The following is a 14,313-nucleotide window of genomic DNA, read 5'->3' on the forward strand; positions in this document are numbered from 1 at the left end:
TCCGGAGGCAATATTCTTTGACAGCCTTGACCTGATTGTCCCAGGATTGTCTACACTGCAGTTAAATCTGCAGCTGAGTCGTAGGCTGCAAGTGTGTTTTAAGGGGATTGTAGACACTTTTGCCTTTAAGGGGACCACTGCAAATAATTTTTGTAGGTAGCTCATGACCTGTACAAAGGGCAGGCAGTGTAGGTACTGTTGAAAGAGGAGACCTTTACTTGAATCCTTGGCAGAGCCTGTCAGTGCAAGATCAGCTCCTCTCTAGCTGGGACAGGAATTAGGTGAGATGCAGGCAACAACTTTCCTTGCCCTGATGGAGTGACCTGCCCCTGGAAGAGCCAGGAGAAGGAATCATCTTTGCTCTCTATGGCAAGAGTTCCCCAGAAGACAGGTTGAAGATGGGATTGTGGTGGTGTTTTCTCTTATTTGGGGTTGTTCTTCTAGAGTTCAGTTTGCTCAATGGGTGTGATATTTTGATTGATGCAGGCAACAGAGCTAAATAGGACATACTGATAAAGTATTACTGCCTGTGTGTTTACTCTTTACCTTCACCTCAGGAAACATTTCTGGTAGTAAATGGAACATTTAGTGGCAATAAATGGCAAACTGTTTTGAGCACGTCTCCAGCACACTCAGTCCTGCCTTCAAACCCCAACCCTTGTGCGCGTCTGTGTTGGTAGGTGCCCAAAGCTGGCAGTTTCTCTTTCTGTGTTGTCGGTACTGGGATCTGCTCAGTCAGAAGGTCCCGGTGATGGAAGTGCCAGGAAGAGACATGTGAGTTGTAGCATATTAAGGCGTTTACTTTTATTTCCTCTGGTCTCTGATAACATGGAAGTGTGCCCAAAGAGCCAGTGCTAACACTTTCAGGCCAATGTAACCTTTACTTAATTGCACTATTGCCATACCCTCGTATGGACCTTTAGATACCAAGTGAGATAAGGCCCCTTCCTAGGGGAGCTCACACTCATTAACGGTGATGGATTATGACATTGACTCCTGGGATTAAGATCAGAGGCTGATAACATGGAGGAGAAGTGTTATGGGGAGTACATTGTTCTTATCAGTTCTCACCACACATGGGGTTGAAACAAACAATAGATCGATTGACTTCACTTGATACACCCTGCTCACAACCACGTGTACAAGTGGCTGTTGACTCACCGGCAGGACCTCGTTGAAAGCTCAGTGTTTCTGTCCAGGCAAGATTAGAAAATGAAGCTGCACTGGAGAAGGGAAGCTGCTTGACACAGAGGTGGCAAAGTGAGGGAAGCTGAGGACGCATTGTAGGAAAGTGGGGTGAAGAAGAGATGCAACTTGGGGCAAAGACGATGCTACAGTGTTGAAGAAGAGCAGAGCGTGGGGGATGAGGGGAAGGATGGCCCTTCCGCGAGGTGGATGTTTCCATACAGTCATTTCACTCCTCTCCAATCTTGAACCCCCTTTATGGGTTGTGACCTTTGGTCATGGTCCCTTTTGCAAAGAGATTGCCTTAAAGCACAGTAGGATGGAGCCAGGGCATCAGCGAGATGAAATTTGGTCATGCTGCAGGGTAAATAAAATACTGGTAGTCTAAAGCTGGGAATCGGGTGAAGCAAGTGGGGAGGGGAACGTGCTAGTTAGGGATGGACGTGATGAATGGAACGAGCAGTTAGGGCACTTCTTGGCAGGCGGGGCAGGCGGGTTTCTCACAAATCCCTGCTTCTCACGTGACGTCTTCAGAGACCTTAGCTAAGTTAACTAGAGAGGCTCTGCAGTCCCTGAAGGCAAACTCTTCCTGGGGTTTCCACAATCCGTTGGGTTGGGTGTGAGCTTATCTTGGTGTGTTTGAAAATCACTGTGCCTTGTTACAGGGTGTCCTTAAGTACCTAAAGATTTAAAAATACATGACCCTAGATTGCCCACGTTGTAGTTTCCAGCAGTAAGAGGGGAAAGGAGGTTTCTCTTTCTGTTAGGGAGCTGGGTGACTAAGGCCATCCACAGGTAGGCTTTCACGGAATGGACTGCAGGTGACTGTGTCATACGGAGGGGTTTTGATCTAGCCCATGTTGGTGAAACAGAGCCAAGTCCTTGTAGGCAAAAGGCATTACTTTGTTACAGATAATCATATTGTAGAAAGATTAGTCCATGATTTCGTAAGGGAAGGAAGAACAGACACGTGCGTCCTCTGAGGTGCAATCAGTCATTTGCCTGTCAGGCTTGATTATTTTGAATAATCAGGCCTTTGGCCCTTTTTCTCTGAGTGTATAAATGATTCTCAGTTATCCTTGGAATGCTTTTGGATGGGTTCCCAGAAGAACTTAAATCCTGGACGGCTTTGTGACACGTCTGAAAGCAGCTGTCTTCTCCAGCACTGGTATGTGGTTACCTCTCCCATGATCAGGAGAAATCTGGCTATGTGTATTTGAGGAGCACATGAACAACCCCACGTGTCTGAAGTCAGAGCTGTTTGGGTGCGTTTCTTTCGTTGCTTGCTCACAGCTTCATCTAAAAGCACAGGTTTCTGCAAGTCTCACAAATAGCCGTCATTCTTTGAAAGGACAATGGAACAAATGAATGTGCAAAACTCGCTGGCGTGATTATTGGTCACATCCCAAGTGGGGCCTCTGTTACCTCCTTAGCTTTATTACGTAAATCTGCAACATACAGGTTAGCAGGCCTCCTCTGGGAGAAGGATTGTTGTGAGGACAATGTGCCTTTCCTGCACGGCATTCTTGCTGACATTCCTCCTCTGCTGTCGTAGGCTTCAAAAGTCCTTGACCTGCCATGTGCTCTAGCTTGAAGGGTGGCACTGGTTTTGCCTGGCTGGTCTATGGGAGTCTTGTGGATTCCTGCTTGTTTGCAGAACTGCCACCCTGGGAGGCAGTGAAACGCTTACGGCTGTGGTTTTCGGCTATACTGGAAAGGAGGTGATGGGTGGTTTGACTTGCTGTGAAGGACCGTTCCACAAGGTCCCAGCAGAGTTTAGGCTGCAGCTATGAATACTGCATCCCTCTTGTGTAATTCCTTCTTTGGCACCTGCTGCTTGTTTGCGCTGAAGAGGAGAGACAACTTCAGCTTCCAGGAGGTACCAGTCAGGGGAAAGTTCTTCCTCTGGAATTTTCATTGCAGGCAAAATATAAAACATTTCTATACTAAAGGAAAAAAAAAAAGCTCTCAGTATTCAGTGGAGAAAATCTGGATGTCTCAATCCAGCTGAGCCCATTTCTCAAGCACATTTGGTGTAACTTATTTCTGTGACACCCCTCTGCTGCTTTTCAGCAAATCTGCAAACATCTCGGGGACAAGGATAGATCTCCTTTTCTGCTCTGTTCCTGCTATTCTGCTGTTAATCCCCAGCATGACTTTCAGTTCACGACATCCATCATTTGGTATGTTAGTGGGCATTTGCCCTTGCGAAACTAATCTAGTTCTTCTCTCTCTGCTTTGTATCAGCTTCCAGTTTTGGCTTAGTAAAATAAAGACTTATAACGTGGCAAATTCACCCCAAAGCTATATCACTCATGTTTTGGCTAAATGTAATCTTGCGCTCCCTTATGTAAAATCCTCACTACGTTTTGGGTGGGCTGGTCTGTCTGCTGCACTGCTGCATGGATCCTCTCTTTCCTGAATCCATTTTTTTGTCTTTGCCAGTTAAACTAGTGTAATCAAACAGTGTCTTCTGTATCACGTGGATGAAGGGTGATCAAATGGTATGTAATCCGCCTGGACGAAACCTTAACTGAATGCCTCTGTAATAGTTTTGTTGCTGTCCTAGCCCCCTGGGAGCACTGCTCTTGTACCTGGATGGAGCAAGTCTCTGGTGCTGTGGACTCTCTTGCCAGGTCACACATCTTTCATCATTCTCCACCCTATAGAGATGAAATTCTGTGCCTTTAGGTGTTTCAGGAGAGAAATGAATGGTATGTACTTCCCGATGAACTGCAGAAGGCAGCAAGGGTTGAGTGAACTCCAGCGAGGGTGCTGCTCGTGGACGCCTATGGGCGGACACTGCTGTGACAGGAACGTGGGTGCAGGGAGAGCCCCAGAGCAAGCTCTGGTAGCAACTGGAGGGGCTTGTGGCTGAGGATATTCAAGGGTTAGTGAAGTTGAAGTGGTTGGTGGTGCTGGAGAAGCTAGAACACTTCCCCAGAGGGGTTGGTGATGATGTCCATCACCGACAACACACTGCAAGCAAACCAGAAATTGGGAAATGGAAAAGGGAGTGAGGGCTTAAAGAGCCGTTCATGGTGGGATGGCCAAAATGGGAAGGGGTTTCTTGGGGTGAAGGACAGAAGTTCAATATCTCCTTAGGGGAATTCTTCTGAACTTGCAGTTCTTCCAAATTGTTGCTGTGTTCCTTGTCTCTTGGATAAAACTTGGGTTTATTACATGTAGCAAGCTTCCTAGCTGCTCACAGTGCCTGGCAGAGAAGTTACACACAGACGTGCATCTTGTTGCTAATCCACCACTGCACAACACTTGCTGTTAGGTGGGATTTCTCTCTCCGGGGAGGGAGAGTTCGTATTTTGTGCAGATATTCTGTGCGTAGTTCGGGTGGAGTCACCTATGCAGTTTAGATAAGGGTAAATTGAAGACAAGTGATCTGTTGGGTTATGCTGAAGTGAATCGGAGAGATGTGTCAAGGGGGTTAACATTCTGGATCTTCCTATTCAGGTGAAAACTGCTGCTTTGTATGCAGGGAGTGCATGAACATAGGGAAGGGTTGTATCTTCCTCTGGCTGAGAGCAAAGGCAGGACATTTCAGGCAGCAGGAGGTGACTGAGGATCCTGCATTTGCTGTCAGATGCTGCCACTTGCTGTAGGTGTTCTCTGTCATGTGAGGAGAGGAAAACAACAGAGAGCAAAGGGAGGATGGGGATGAGCTGGGAATGTGTAATGGAAAATATATAGCTATTCCAGATACGGCAAGTTTTCTTATTTTCTTGTCCTGCAGACGAGAGAAGGTTCCGGTCAGGCGAGACAGACTGTCGTGGTTTAACACAAGCTACTACTTATGTGGCCTGTTTGTCATCACTAACAAAACCTCATCTACCTATTTTACCCACAAAAAAGGTGTTCAGCATCAGGGTGGCTGATGAGATGAGTGACCAGTTCACTAGGGCTGGCAGATAAGGTGACAGCATTTCTACAGACTAGCAGTGAAGAGGCCTTAGACAGATACCCCTTGACTTCTTGCTGAGTGTCCTATTCATGTTTTAGCATCTCAACACCAACAAATCAATGTTTCTCCCATGAAAAGTTAAACCCCAGAAAAAGTCATATTTTGAGTGTGTGATTCCATTCTGGTTTTTTGGAGAGTAATAAAAACCTATTCCCAGTTTTATTTACAGAATAGGCATTTTCCACTTACAAATGATGTTCTTGCTTTCTCCAAAGTAACGTGACTTTCCACCTCCCTCTGTATTTCCTTTTGTGAGAAACCAGGGTTCAGAATTGCAACCTGAAACAAAACTAGATGGTTCTGCTCTCCTCCATAGGATCTAACTTCCTAGGTTGTGGTGCTATTTATCACATGAAAGCTCAGTTCTCAGAAGGGCAGAAATGCTGGGATCCTCACTGGTCCACCTCTTAGCCTCCAAGTGCTTTGCTCATCATTCACTGCATGACCGGGGAACCAAGAGAGCATCATGGTGGGCAGGGAGCTTCCTGGACTACCCAGTAGGAAGGCTTTGGGGAAGATGTGGCATAAGTCTCTCAGAGCCTTTGTCCGTTCCTTGAGCTACCATCTAGAATTAGGCCACTAAGCTGTTTCGTTTTCTCTTAGTAGACTTCCAGTACTCATGACACAGTAGGGTAGAGACTTCAGTCTCTGTCCAAGTGAATACATAATGTGAGATAGTTAGAGCATACAGCAAGGTAGGTAAGGGTAGTATATGTCTATGTGGTATGGTGCCGAACACAGGTACCAGTTCAGGACAGAGAAAGGAACACCACTTCTTCCTCCTCTTGCGTATGTAGGTCTGTGAACATGCTCCTGCTTCCTGCTGGATTAGACCCTTCAGGCAAGTTAAGTGGAAGGAGCACTTCATTCAAGAGGGTTATTGGCCAGGCATGAGTCGCTCAGGATGCAGGTGGTTCTGGACATGTCCAAGAGCTGCGCATAGGGGTGGGGTCATCTCCCAAGATGATAAACCTACTTGTTGGCATATGTGCATGAGTAGTCATCCAGGCTTTTGTTAGGATCAGTGTAGTTCTAGTCAATATTTTCCATGGGGTCTAGAGAGCGATTCAGAACACCCTAAAATTGACCCCCACACTTGGCCAGCTGAATTGCTATCTGGACGCCATGGATTGCATTGATGTCACCTCCATTGACTAGAGTAGGACTTTGACACTTAATACACATGTATATGCCAACATGTAGACACCTAAATTTAGTTTTCTTAATATGTGGTCTTCTGGATACTTTATGGGTAAATCACAGCTGGGCAGGCGTTTTGAGGACCTAATCTTGAATTTAGGCTTAAGCTGACTGTTAGCCAGAGTCATGCGGTATCTCTTGGGAGCTGTTTCATTGTGGACATAGACCATCTGTGGATCTACACTTAAAGCCCAGATTTGTCCCACCTAACTTGATTGTTATTGAAGTGGGCATCTAGTTTGCTGTTTCTCGGTGGCATCCTTCAGCGGTACCCTTGGGTGATCCCCAGAACCACCAGGTTGCAGAGTTATGCGTGTTCCCTCTCCCTCTTTATTTCTGTTCCTCTTTCTACCCCAGGTGAGTGCTTCTGTGTCAGGCAAAGGGTAGGGCTTCAACCCCACTGTCTCCTGTGGTCTGCCCCTCATGTGTGCCAAGGACATCTTTGGCCCTGATGATCGAGGCAGGGTGGGCAGGAGCTAAACCCCAGCCCGTGAAGGACCAGGGGGCTGCTCTTTCAAACAGTTAGGCATGAAAGGGCTCTCGCTGATGGAAAGTGCAGGAACGCTATGAAGCAAAGTAGTTTTACTTTGCACTGAAATGCGATAGCAAGTCAGGAGGGCTCAACCCCAAGGTGGGTAACTTAACCTTCAGAGCCCCTTTGCAAGTGAAATGTCTTTAAATATTAGCTGGTGTAGGAAGTACTGAGGAGCCAAGAGAGGTCCACGCTGCTTGCAGAGCTGCGTCTAGGCACTGTCTGGGGGATGCTGGTTGACAAAGGCTGGGACCGTGCCAGGGCATGTATGCTCAGTCAAGCAGGGTGGGTGCCCGTGCGCCAGCACCTGATCCTTTTCATTTGCCAGCATGGATGTAGCCTTTGGGGACCTAAGCCCAAGTCTTCTGGCCCAGTGCTATGAAATACTAGGGCTGCCAACTCCTGCTTAAACACTTTCCATTTGTATGCATGGGAAACTAATTGTCAATTACCTTGGTCTATCGGTGCCTTTGAGAATAAGCAGAGTGAGGGTCTGAGGTCATTGGGTTGCTTTTGCTTTGAGAGTTATACTGTTTCCTCATCTCATTCACCATCTCAGGTAAGCTGAACTCCTGGTAACAAAAAAAGGCCTTACAATCTAAGGCACGTTTCCATGGCAAGTCAAAGAGGAAGCATCAGAAAGATGTTAATTTGTGTCTAACAATTCACTTACCATAGTAGCCTTTGCAATGTTTATGCTCTGAAGGAGGGGGAAATAAGCATTTCTTTTGAATGCACAGCCCTGCTTCCTTGTGGCTGGCGTCTTTCTTAGCAGGTGAATTATTCCTAGCTATGGCCAAATTCTGTGTCAATTCTACCCTTTATACCAAATGTCAGGATTCAGAAGATTAGACAATCATCAACACAAGCATTCTTTACACTGTTTATATTTCATGTACAACATGGTAAAACCAAACAAAACCCGCAACAGCCCTGGAGGATCAGATAAAGGAGACTGTATTGTTGCATGTCCCCAGATTTGAGCATCTAGAATGCTGCCGTGCTGCACTCATACCTCCTGGTTTCGGTCCTGTTTCTGCAACCGACTCTTGGGTCTGGTCTTCAGGTGACCTGGGCTGAATGTTTCCTCCTCCCAGTTCAGCATCTCCAAAGGCGTAGCGTCTTCGCTGCACGGCTAAATATTGACCTCTTGTGTGCTTGCCCAGATACTGGTTCACTGGGGGAAGTGGAAATGAGAGCTGTAGCCCACTTCTTGGTACCACTGCTGGTGTTGCCAGCATGCCCTGGGCTCCGTGAGGAAGCAGCACTGCTTTGGGAGGGGAGAGGAGTGAACTCTGCTGACAAAAAGCTGCTGGTCCTCACTCAGCATCCCATGATTGCTTGTCTTAAGTTGTCATTTATGCTTTCCCTCCCCTTACGTCCAACAGCAAACCCTGTGCAGGACTGCGAGGTGTGAGGCTGCAGCCGGGGCTAGTGGGCAGCTGAACCACGGCAGGGGGTACTGGGGGGCAGGAGACATGCTGGTGTCACATGGTGGAGACTGGGGCGGTTGCCTGACACGGAACTGGGAGTCTTGGAGAGAACTGTGCACGTCAGACAGAAGCAATGAGGGTGGCTTCGGAAATGACAGTGAGGCCATTCATTTGAGTTAGACTTTCGGATGAAATCTGTTTTCCAAGTAGACGTCATTGTTTTCAAGTGGTTTGGTGGTGTGGGGGGTTTTTTGTTGTTGTTGTTTTTTTTTTTATTTTTTTTATTTTAGAAATGTTAAACCCAGTGACCTCTCTTTTTTGCTATGCTCTGCTGTCACTGAGAGGGAAGTAGTCCAGGGAAGAGCCCCGAAACTCCTGCCCAGGATAAATGTTTCCTATGAGTCTGATCTCATCTGTGTGCCAAAAACAAGAATGCAAAAAGAGAGCTTGAAAAAAATTTGTGACTTGAATAACATTTATTTGATGTAAAGGGGGCAAAAAAAAAGGAAAAAAGAACAGCCTCAATAATAAGATAAATTAGTCCTGTTAGCAAAGACTGCGTTATGAATGATAATGGGAAAAAGCATGATATGCATATTCTGACTGATATACATGTCAAATTACCAAATAACTGTTATTTTGCATGGGGTGATGGGAAGAATGAATTCTCTGGATAGCGTAAAATGAAGAATTAATTCTGAATGATGTGCAAAATCTTTCTAGTGGCTGAGACATGGCCTTCATCTTTTGTCGTTTTTCTCTTCTGTGCATATGGTTTCTTCATGGTACTGCCAAAATACCCCTGTTGCTCAGCAACAGCAAGCTCAAATAGCACCAGTCGGAGGAAATCTGCCAGTTTACACTGGTCATAAACTGTGTACTCTTACCCGAGTGCAGATTTTGACATAAGAGTGAAAGCTAGCCTTTGTAGGTTTGCCTCTCTGGGGCACACATTGTCTGGGTGGGGAGGTGTCAGTTCAGACACCAAAAGATATCCTTTTCCATCACAAAGGGTATGATTGACAAATGGAGAGGTGCATCCTCTGGACAGAACATGACCTTGTCTAACCCCAATCTCGGGGTCCGTTCAGCATCTCCCCTAGGAACGAGTCCTCATCTGGTCTCGAGGAGGTTTCCAGCCCCAGAAGGCACAACGTTGTGCCTTCGGCTGATCGTACCTCCTGTACAGAGGCAGACTTTGCACTCGTACATTTAAGAAGGTGTTGATGCAGCAACATGCCGTAAGTACAAAGAGCAGAAGTTAGAAGTTTCCTAAATATCCCCCCATACACTGATTTCATAATTTTATTTTCCAACGTCTTCTAGACTACTGATTTAAGAGATAACGTCTCTTTGGAAGAGCTTAGCGATGATAAATAGAGGAAAACTTACACCAAACTCAAAGAAGTATGAGTATTTGTTTTAAAAATCAAATCCACACAATATTCTGTAGGTATTTACCAAGTAAAACACAGCAAATGGTACATTTTTACAAGTGATCTCTGGAGTGTCAGTCATACAGAAATACTGTCAAACATCTGAAAACCTAACACTTCACCAGAAAATACTGCCAGCAGTTCATCCCAAATATTTTTCACTCAGATCTTTTTGGTGTTCATAAAAAGACATGTTTTTTTTTTTTTCCCCAACCTCTAAAATCGGCACTAGCACTATTCACAGGCTACTTTTTATTTCCTCTGCTACAAGAGGAACAGGTTTTGTTCAGCTTTCCCAGGAGCAATGTTGCTGCACGTAGGCTAAGGCCAACTGAAGGACCTGAGCACACGGAGTATTTGTGGTGAAGATGTCAGCTTCATCATGAGATGAAGTATCTCGATGAGCCAGGCAGAAAGGTGGCTGAGTTAGCACCCATTGAGGTGACCAGCACTGTTGGGTGCAAGGTCAGCTTCCTCCTTCCCTACCTGCAGACCCCGGGAGCCTCTGCGGAGGTGACACATGGCTGGTCTGCTGCAGAGCTCTGCTGTGTCCACCAGCCCCCCGACCATCCTCTTCCAGTCGCAGTGTGGAGGGAGATGGCAGAGCAGCAAATTCGGCAGCAGACTGGGGCAGTGCACCGTTTTGCTGCTTGACACGAATGGGCTGAGGGGGATGTTGTAGGGAGAGAGGTCAAGAAGACCAGCTCAAATTAGTTCTACTTGTGCACCGACTGAACGGAGCCATTTTATTGCATAGGAAAGGGGCAGCAATGACTTTGCTGCTGTCCCCTCCTGTGCTAACCCATGACCAAGTTCAAGTATTAAGAGAAATCATGAGATTAACATAAAATCATGAAAATTCTTACATTTTTTTGTAGAAAAACATTCTTTTCACCGGCATTTGCTTTCTTGGCCTTGGGTTTACAGACTTTTCTCTGCAACTGGGTAGGCTTGAAACATTTTTTTCATGAAAATGTTAAATCCTAGTGCAAATCAAAACATCCAAAAGCTGGGGCTTATAGACACCCCCTCCATGCCATTAGTGTGATTTTTACCACAAGTCTTGCAAGTGTTAGCAACACTGCCTGCAATTTATCTGTGTCCATCTCTTGTGTGATGATTGCCAGTGCACATCTCTCTCCACCAGGCTTGAGAGATCCTCCAGGCAGAGTTCTTCACCACCTATTTTCTATTTGGCAGAGGGTACCCTTTATTCCACTTCTCTGCTACTATGAACCTCTCTAAGACATATCCTGTTGCCATTGTAAGCTGGTTTTAGCCATTTATTAGGAGTCGCATCAGATGCTGAGAGATGCTCTGCTCTTTATTGCTTTACGTCCGCTTGCTGTGACTTGGATTTCACAAATAGATTTTTTTTTTTTTTTCCAATTTCTAAGTCATTTCCCCACTGCTTAAAATTCAAGTGTCTTTTCAGGCATACTTGCTTTTAAATCATTACAGACTGGTCTTGGGAAAGGTCCTTCCAGCACAGCACAGTCCTATCTAATCAGGACAGAAAAAACGAATGTGGTGAAAAAAGTCTCTCCACTCAGAAGGTGGCGATTTTTTTTTTGGTCTTTTGACTTTGTAGCACACAAATAATGTTTTTTTGGGAAACACCTTGCACTTTTGCCTTAAATCTGTGAAGTATCTCTCCTCTTGGGTCTTTATACCTCACAGCAAGACCTCTGATGTTTCTTCATCTTCAGATAATAAGCTCGGTTGGCTTCTGGATAGGTGACTTTGGAGAGCGGTAGCTTGTAGATGGCAGAGTTGTCTGTGGTTATTAACAGGAAGGTCAGTGCAGACAAGCAAAAAGACCAGGTTCCTGATGGCACCCCAAACTGCAAAAAAAAATACAAACCACCTATTTTCTATGTGTCTTTCATTTGATCCCCCGCCCCTTGAACAAAACTCAGAGCCAGGCTGCTTGGAACAAGCTTTCTCAAGGAAGGGTTGACTTGGTTTTGCATGGCGCCTCTCCCTGGGGAGGCAGGATTTCCTTATGAGATCTTGACATTGTGCATTAACCTGCAACATCTATCAGCTCTGGTGAGAAGGCCGCCTTCTCTTTGTGCATCTGCAATGGCTTTGGATGGGGATGAGGTAGGAGTGGATGGAGATGAGACAGGAGTGGATACCAGAAGCATTCAGCTTTTCCCTGGGCTGTTGTACTGACTGCCTTTTGGCACTTGGGCAAAGCGATTAAACCAAATCTGAAGTTTCTTTACACATGTGGAGGGCCCTTTTCTCAATTGCTTCAGGCACAAAGTATAGGCACAGAATTATCTCAGAGGTGTTGAGGGCTGAGCTGTGGCAGTTCATGCAAGTTCTGAGGATGAAAAGTGGTAAGTGATGATTGTAAGTGGCCTGTTTCAGTGGGAGCCACACCAAACCCCTGGGCAGACAGTGTCCCCTCTCCCGGATCAGTTCTGCCTTTGGCTGGGTTGTTCTCCGCATCTTGGTGTTTTGCCTGACAAGCCAGGAAAATATCAGTGTTCAAATCTGTTGTTGGAAACAAGACCTTAGCTGATACGCTACTTACCACAGACATCATGTTAGTCACTGTTGCTCCCAGGTAGGCACTGAAGAGCGCTGTGAAAAAGAAAGGTAGTTCCTGGTGAGTTCAGTTGCTCATGGAGGAGAACAGCGAGGACAAACATCTCTCACACTGCCTTAGGTAGCTCAACCAATGTTTATGACCGTGCCTGGACAGCCCCCTCTTAGAGCTCTTTCCTTTGCACTGTCCTCCCTGCAACCTAGAGCTCATGGAAAAGGCAAAACAAAAAAAGAGCTGGAGTGATGAAAAATGTGACTATGGAAACAGAGGCTTTTGAAAAATGCACTGACGTGGAAAGTATGTAGCTTGATGGATGGGGTTAAATAGGAAAATAACCCTTCTACCCCCATCTCTCCTGCCTCTAGGGCTAGAATGTGGTTCAATGAGATACAAAGCTAAATCTTTTTTATATGAGCACTGAATGAGCAATAGTTTCACTCCCAGCTCACTGTGATATTGAAATTTCATATGGAATTGCCTTATAAATAATTCTTCAATCATTCTGTGTTGCCTAGCTCATGCCTTTGGTATCCATTTCGATAGACTGGGGAAACTGTACCGTCTAACTACAGATGCGGAATGATTTTGAGCTCCAGTTTTCTCAAAGGTTAGATATGTCCTTCTCCAAAGAAGGAATTTGAGCTGGTATCTGTGATTGGAAAAAACAGTATGATTCATCCAGCGATGTTGAACAAACACGATTAATGCCTAAAAACTAAGCATGTAATTTCAAAGACCTTATTTAATCAGCGTCCACTGATCGCACCTCTTGTTTTGAACACAACTCTTGGCTGAAAGCGAAAGCACTGCTTTTATTTTGTCAGGGTACGTTAGAGCAATGGCTCCAACACCCGGCTCCATCGTTCGTCAGTCTCGCCTAAGTCCATGTGCCTGTGTAGAGGTGGCCACCTGGCTTCAGCCCACCTCCAGTATAAATGCATCTTGTCTTACTTCAAAAGGAAACATGGCGGTAGGGAAAATCCATAGGGTACGTACCACAGGCAATTGCCAGCAAATGTGTCTGCCAGGTGAAAGCGTAGAACATGCCTCCGATCGCAACGCATGAGAGGGAGCTGTTGTAGCCCCACAAGCCGGAGTAGATTTTGCTAAAAGGTGTTGCTAAGCTCAGTGCTGCAAAATAAATCAAAGATGTGTCATTCCTTGGCCAAAGAGATAAAAGCAGCTAGAAATGGCATGAATTCAACTTTTTAGGGCTCTAGCCTGCATACGTACGCCGAATTCTTATTTGTAGTCGTGTTGCTACGGTCTAAGACTAAAGCCACTTTAATCTAATGCAATCATGGCAGAATTTCCCTGGTGCTGCTGAGCTGAATTTGGCCATACGATTTCAGCAGAAGATAGATGAGTGAACGAGCGTACATGTGTACTCTAAATGCATCCCTGAGGCCTGCACATTCAGACTGATGGCTATGGCTTTTATTAAGCTGCTCCTAAAACCATCAGAATATATTCAGAAATGAAGTATTTCATGATAAAAATTCATTCAGCCAAAAATACTCTTCTTTCTTCTGAAGATTTCCACCATCATAAAATGAGGTAAGAGAATGGGGAAGTCAATCAAAAGAATTCTTAAAACAGAAGTGTATATAATTTTTTTTTTTCAAGCAGTCATTCTCCAATAGAAGAAACATTTGTTACTGTAAATGCTCCACTCATTGCAGTTCCTCTTTTATTCTCCATGCTTTTGTATAAATCTGTGACACAAGTCAAATCCTTACCTGCCAGCATCCCCACTGCTGATCCAATTGCCGCATGCAGACAAATGAGCGGGGAAGAGATAAATAAAGCAATTAGGAAAATTCCTCCAGTCCAGGGGTTATTGCAGCCATAAACCTGACCCACCCCGACTGGAATGGATTGCAGGAGCTGCAGGAATTTAAAAACAAAAAACAAAAAAAGAAAAAAAAGACAATTTGTTATCTGCTTTGTAATCTCTTTTTTTTTTTTTTTTTAACTTATTTTTCTTGGCC

The 14,313-nt window shown here is 45.3% G+C and overlaps 2 protein-coding genes across 2 annotated transcripts in view; both read right to left on the reverse strand.

The window, feature by feature from the left end:
• SIGLEC15 (sialic acid binding Ig-like lectin 15) overlaps window positions 1-9,564 on the reverse strand; it is a 27,197-nt gene extending 17,633 nt beyond the window's left edge. Inside the window, 2 exon segments of the mRNA XM_009322984.1 lie at window positions 7,909-8,070; window positions 9,396-9,564. Of these exon segments, the coding sequence (XP_009321259.1) occupies window positions 7,909-8,070; window positions 9,396-9,564 (331 nt within the window).
• Window positions 9,565-9,860: 296 nt separating this feature from the next.
• LOC103916040 (urea transporter 2-like) overlaps window positions 9,861-14,313 on the reverse strand; it is a 39,109-nt gene continuing 34,656 nt past the window's right edge. The window contains exons 15-18 of the mRNA XM_009322985.1: window positions 14,062-14,209; window positions 13,319-13,453; window positions 12,308-12,357; window positions 9,861-11,606 (exon numbers count right to left, since the gene is read on the reverse strand). Of these exons, the coding sequence (XP_009321260.1) occupies window positions 11,430-11,606; window positions 12,308-12,357; window positions 13,319-13,453; window positions 14,062-14,209 (510 nt within the window). The 3' untranslated portion in view covers window positions 9,861-11,429. The remainder of the gene's footprint in view (window positions 11,607-12,307; window positions 12,358-13,318; window positions 13,454-14,061; window positions 14,210-14,313) is intronic.

This window comes from Pygoscelis adeliae, unplaced genomic scaffold (assembly GCF_000699105.1).
Source record: "Pygoscelis adeliae isolate BGI_AS28 unplaced genomic scaffold, ASM69910v1 Scaffold182, whole genome shotgun sequence".
Classification (NCBI taxonomy): domain Eukaryota; kingdom Metazoa; phylum Chordata; class Aves; order Sphenisciformes; family Spheniscidae; genus Pygoscelis; species Pygoscelis adeliae.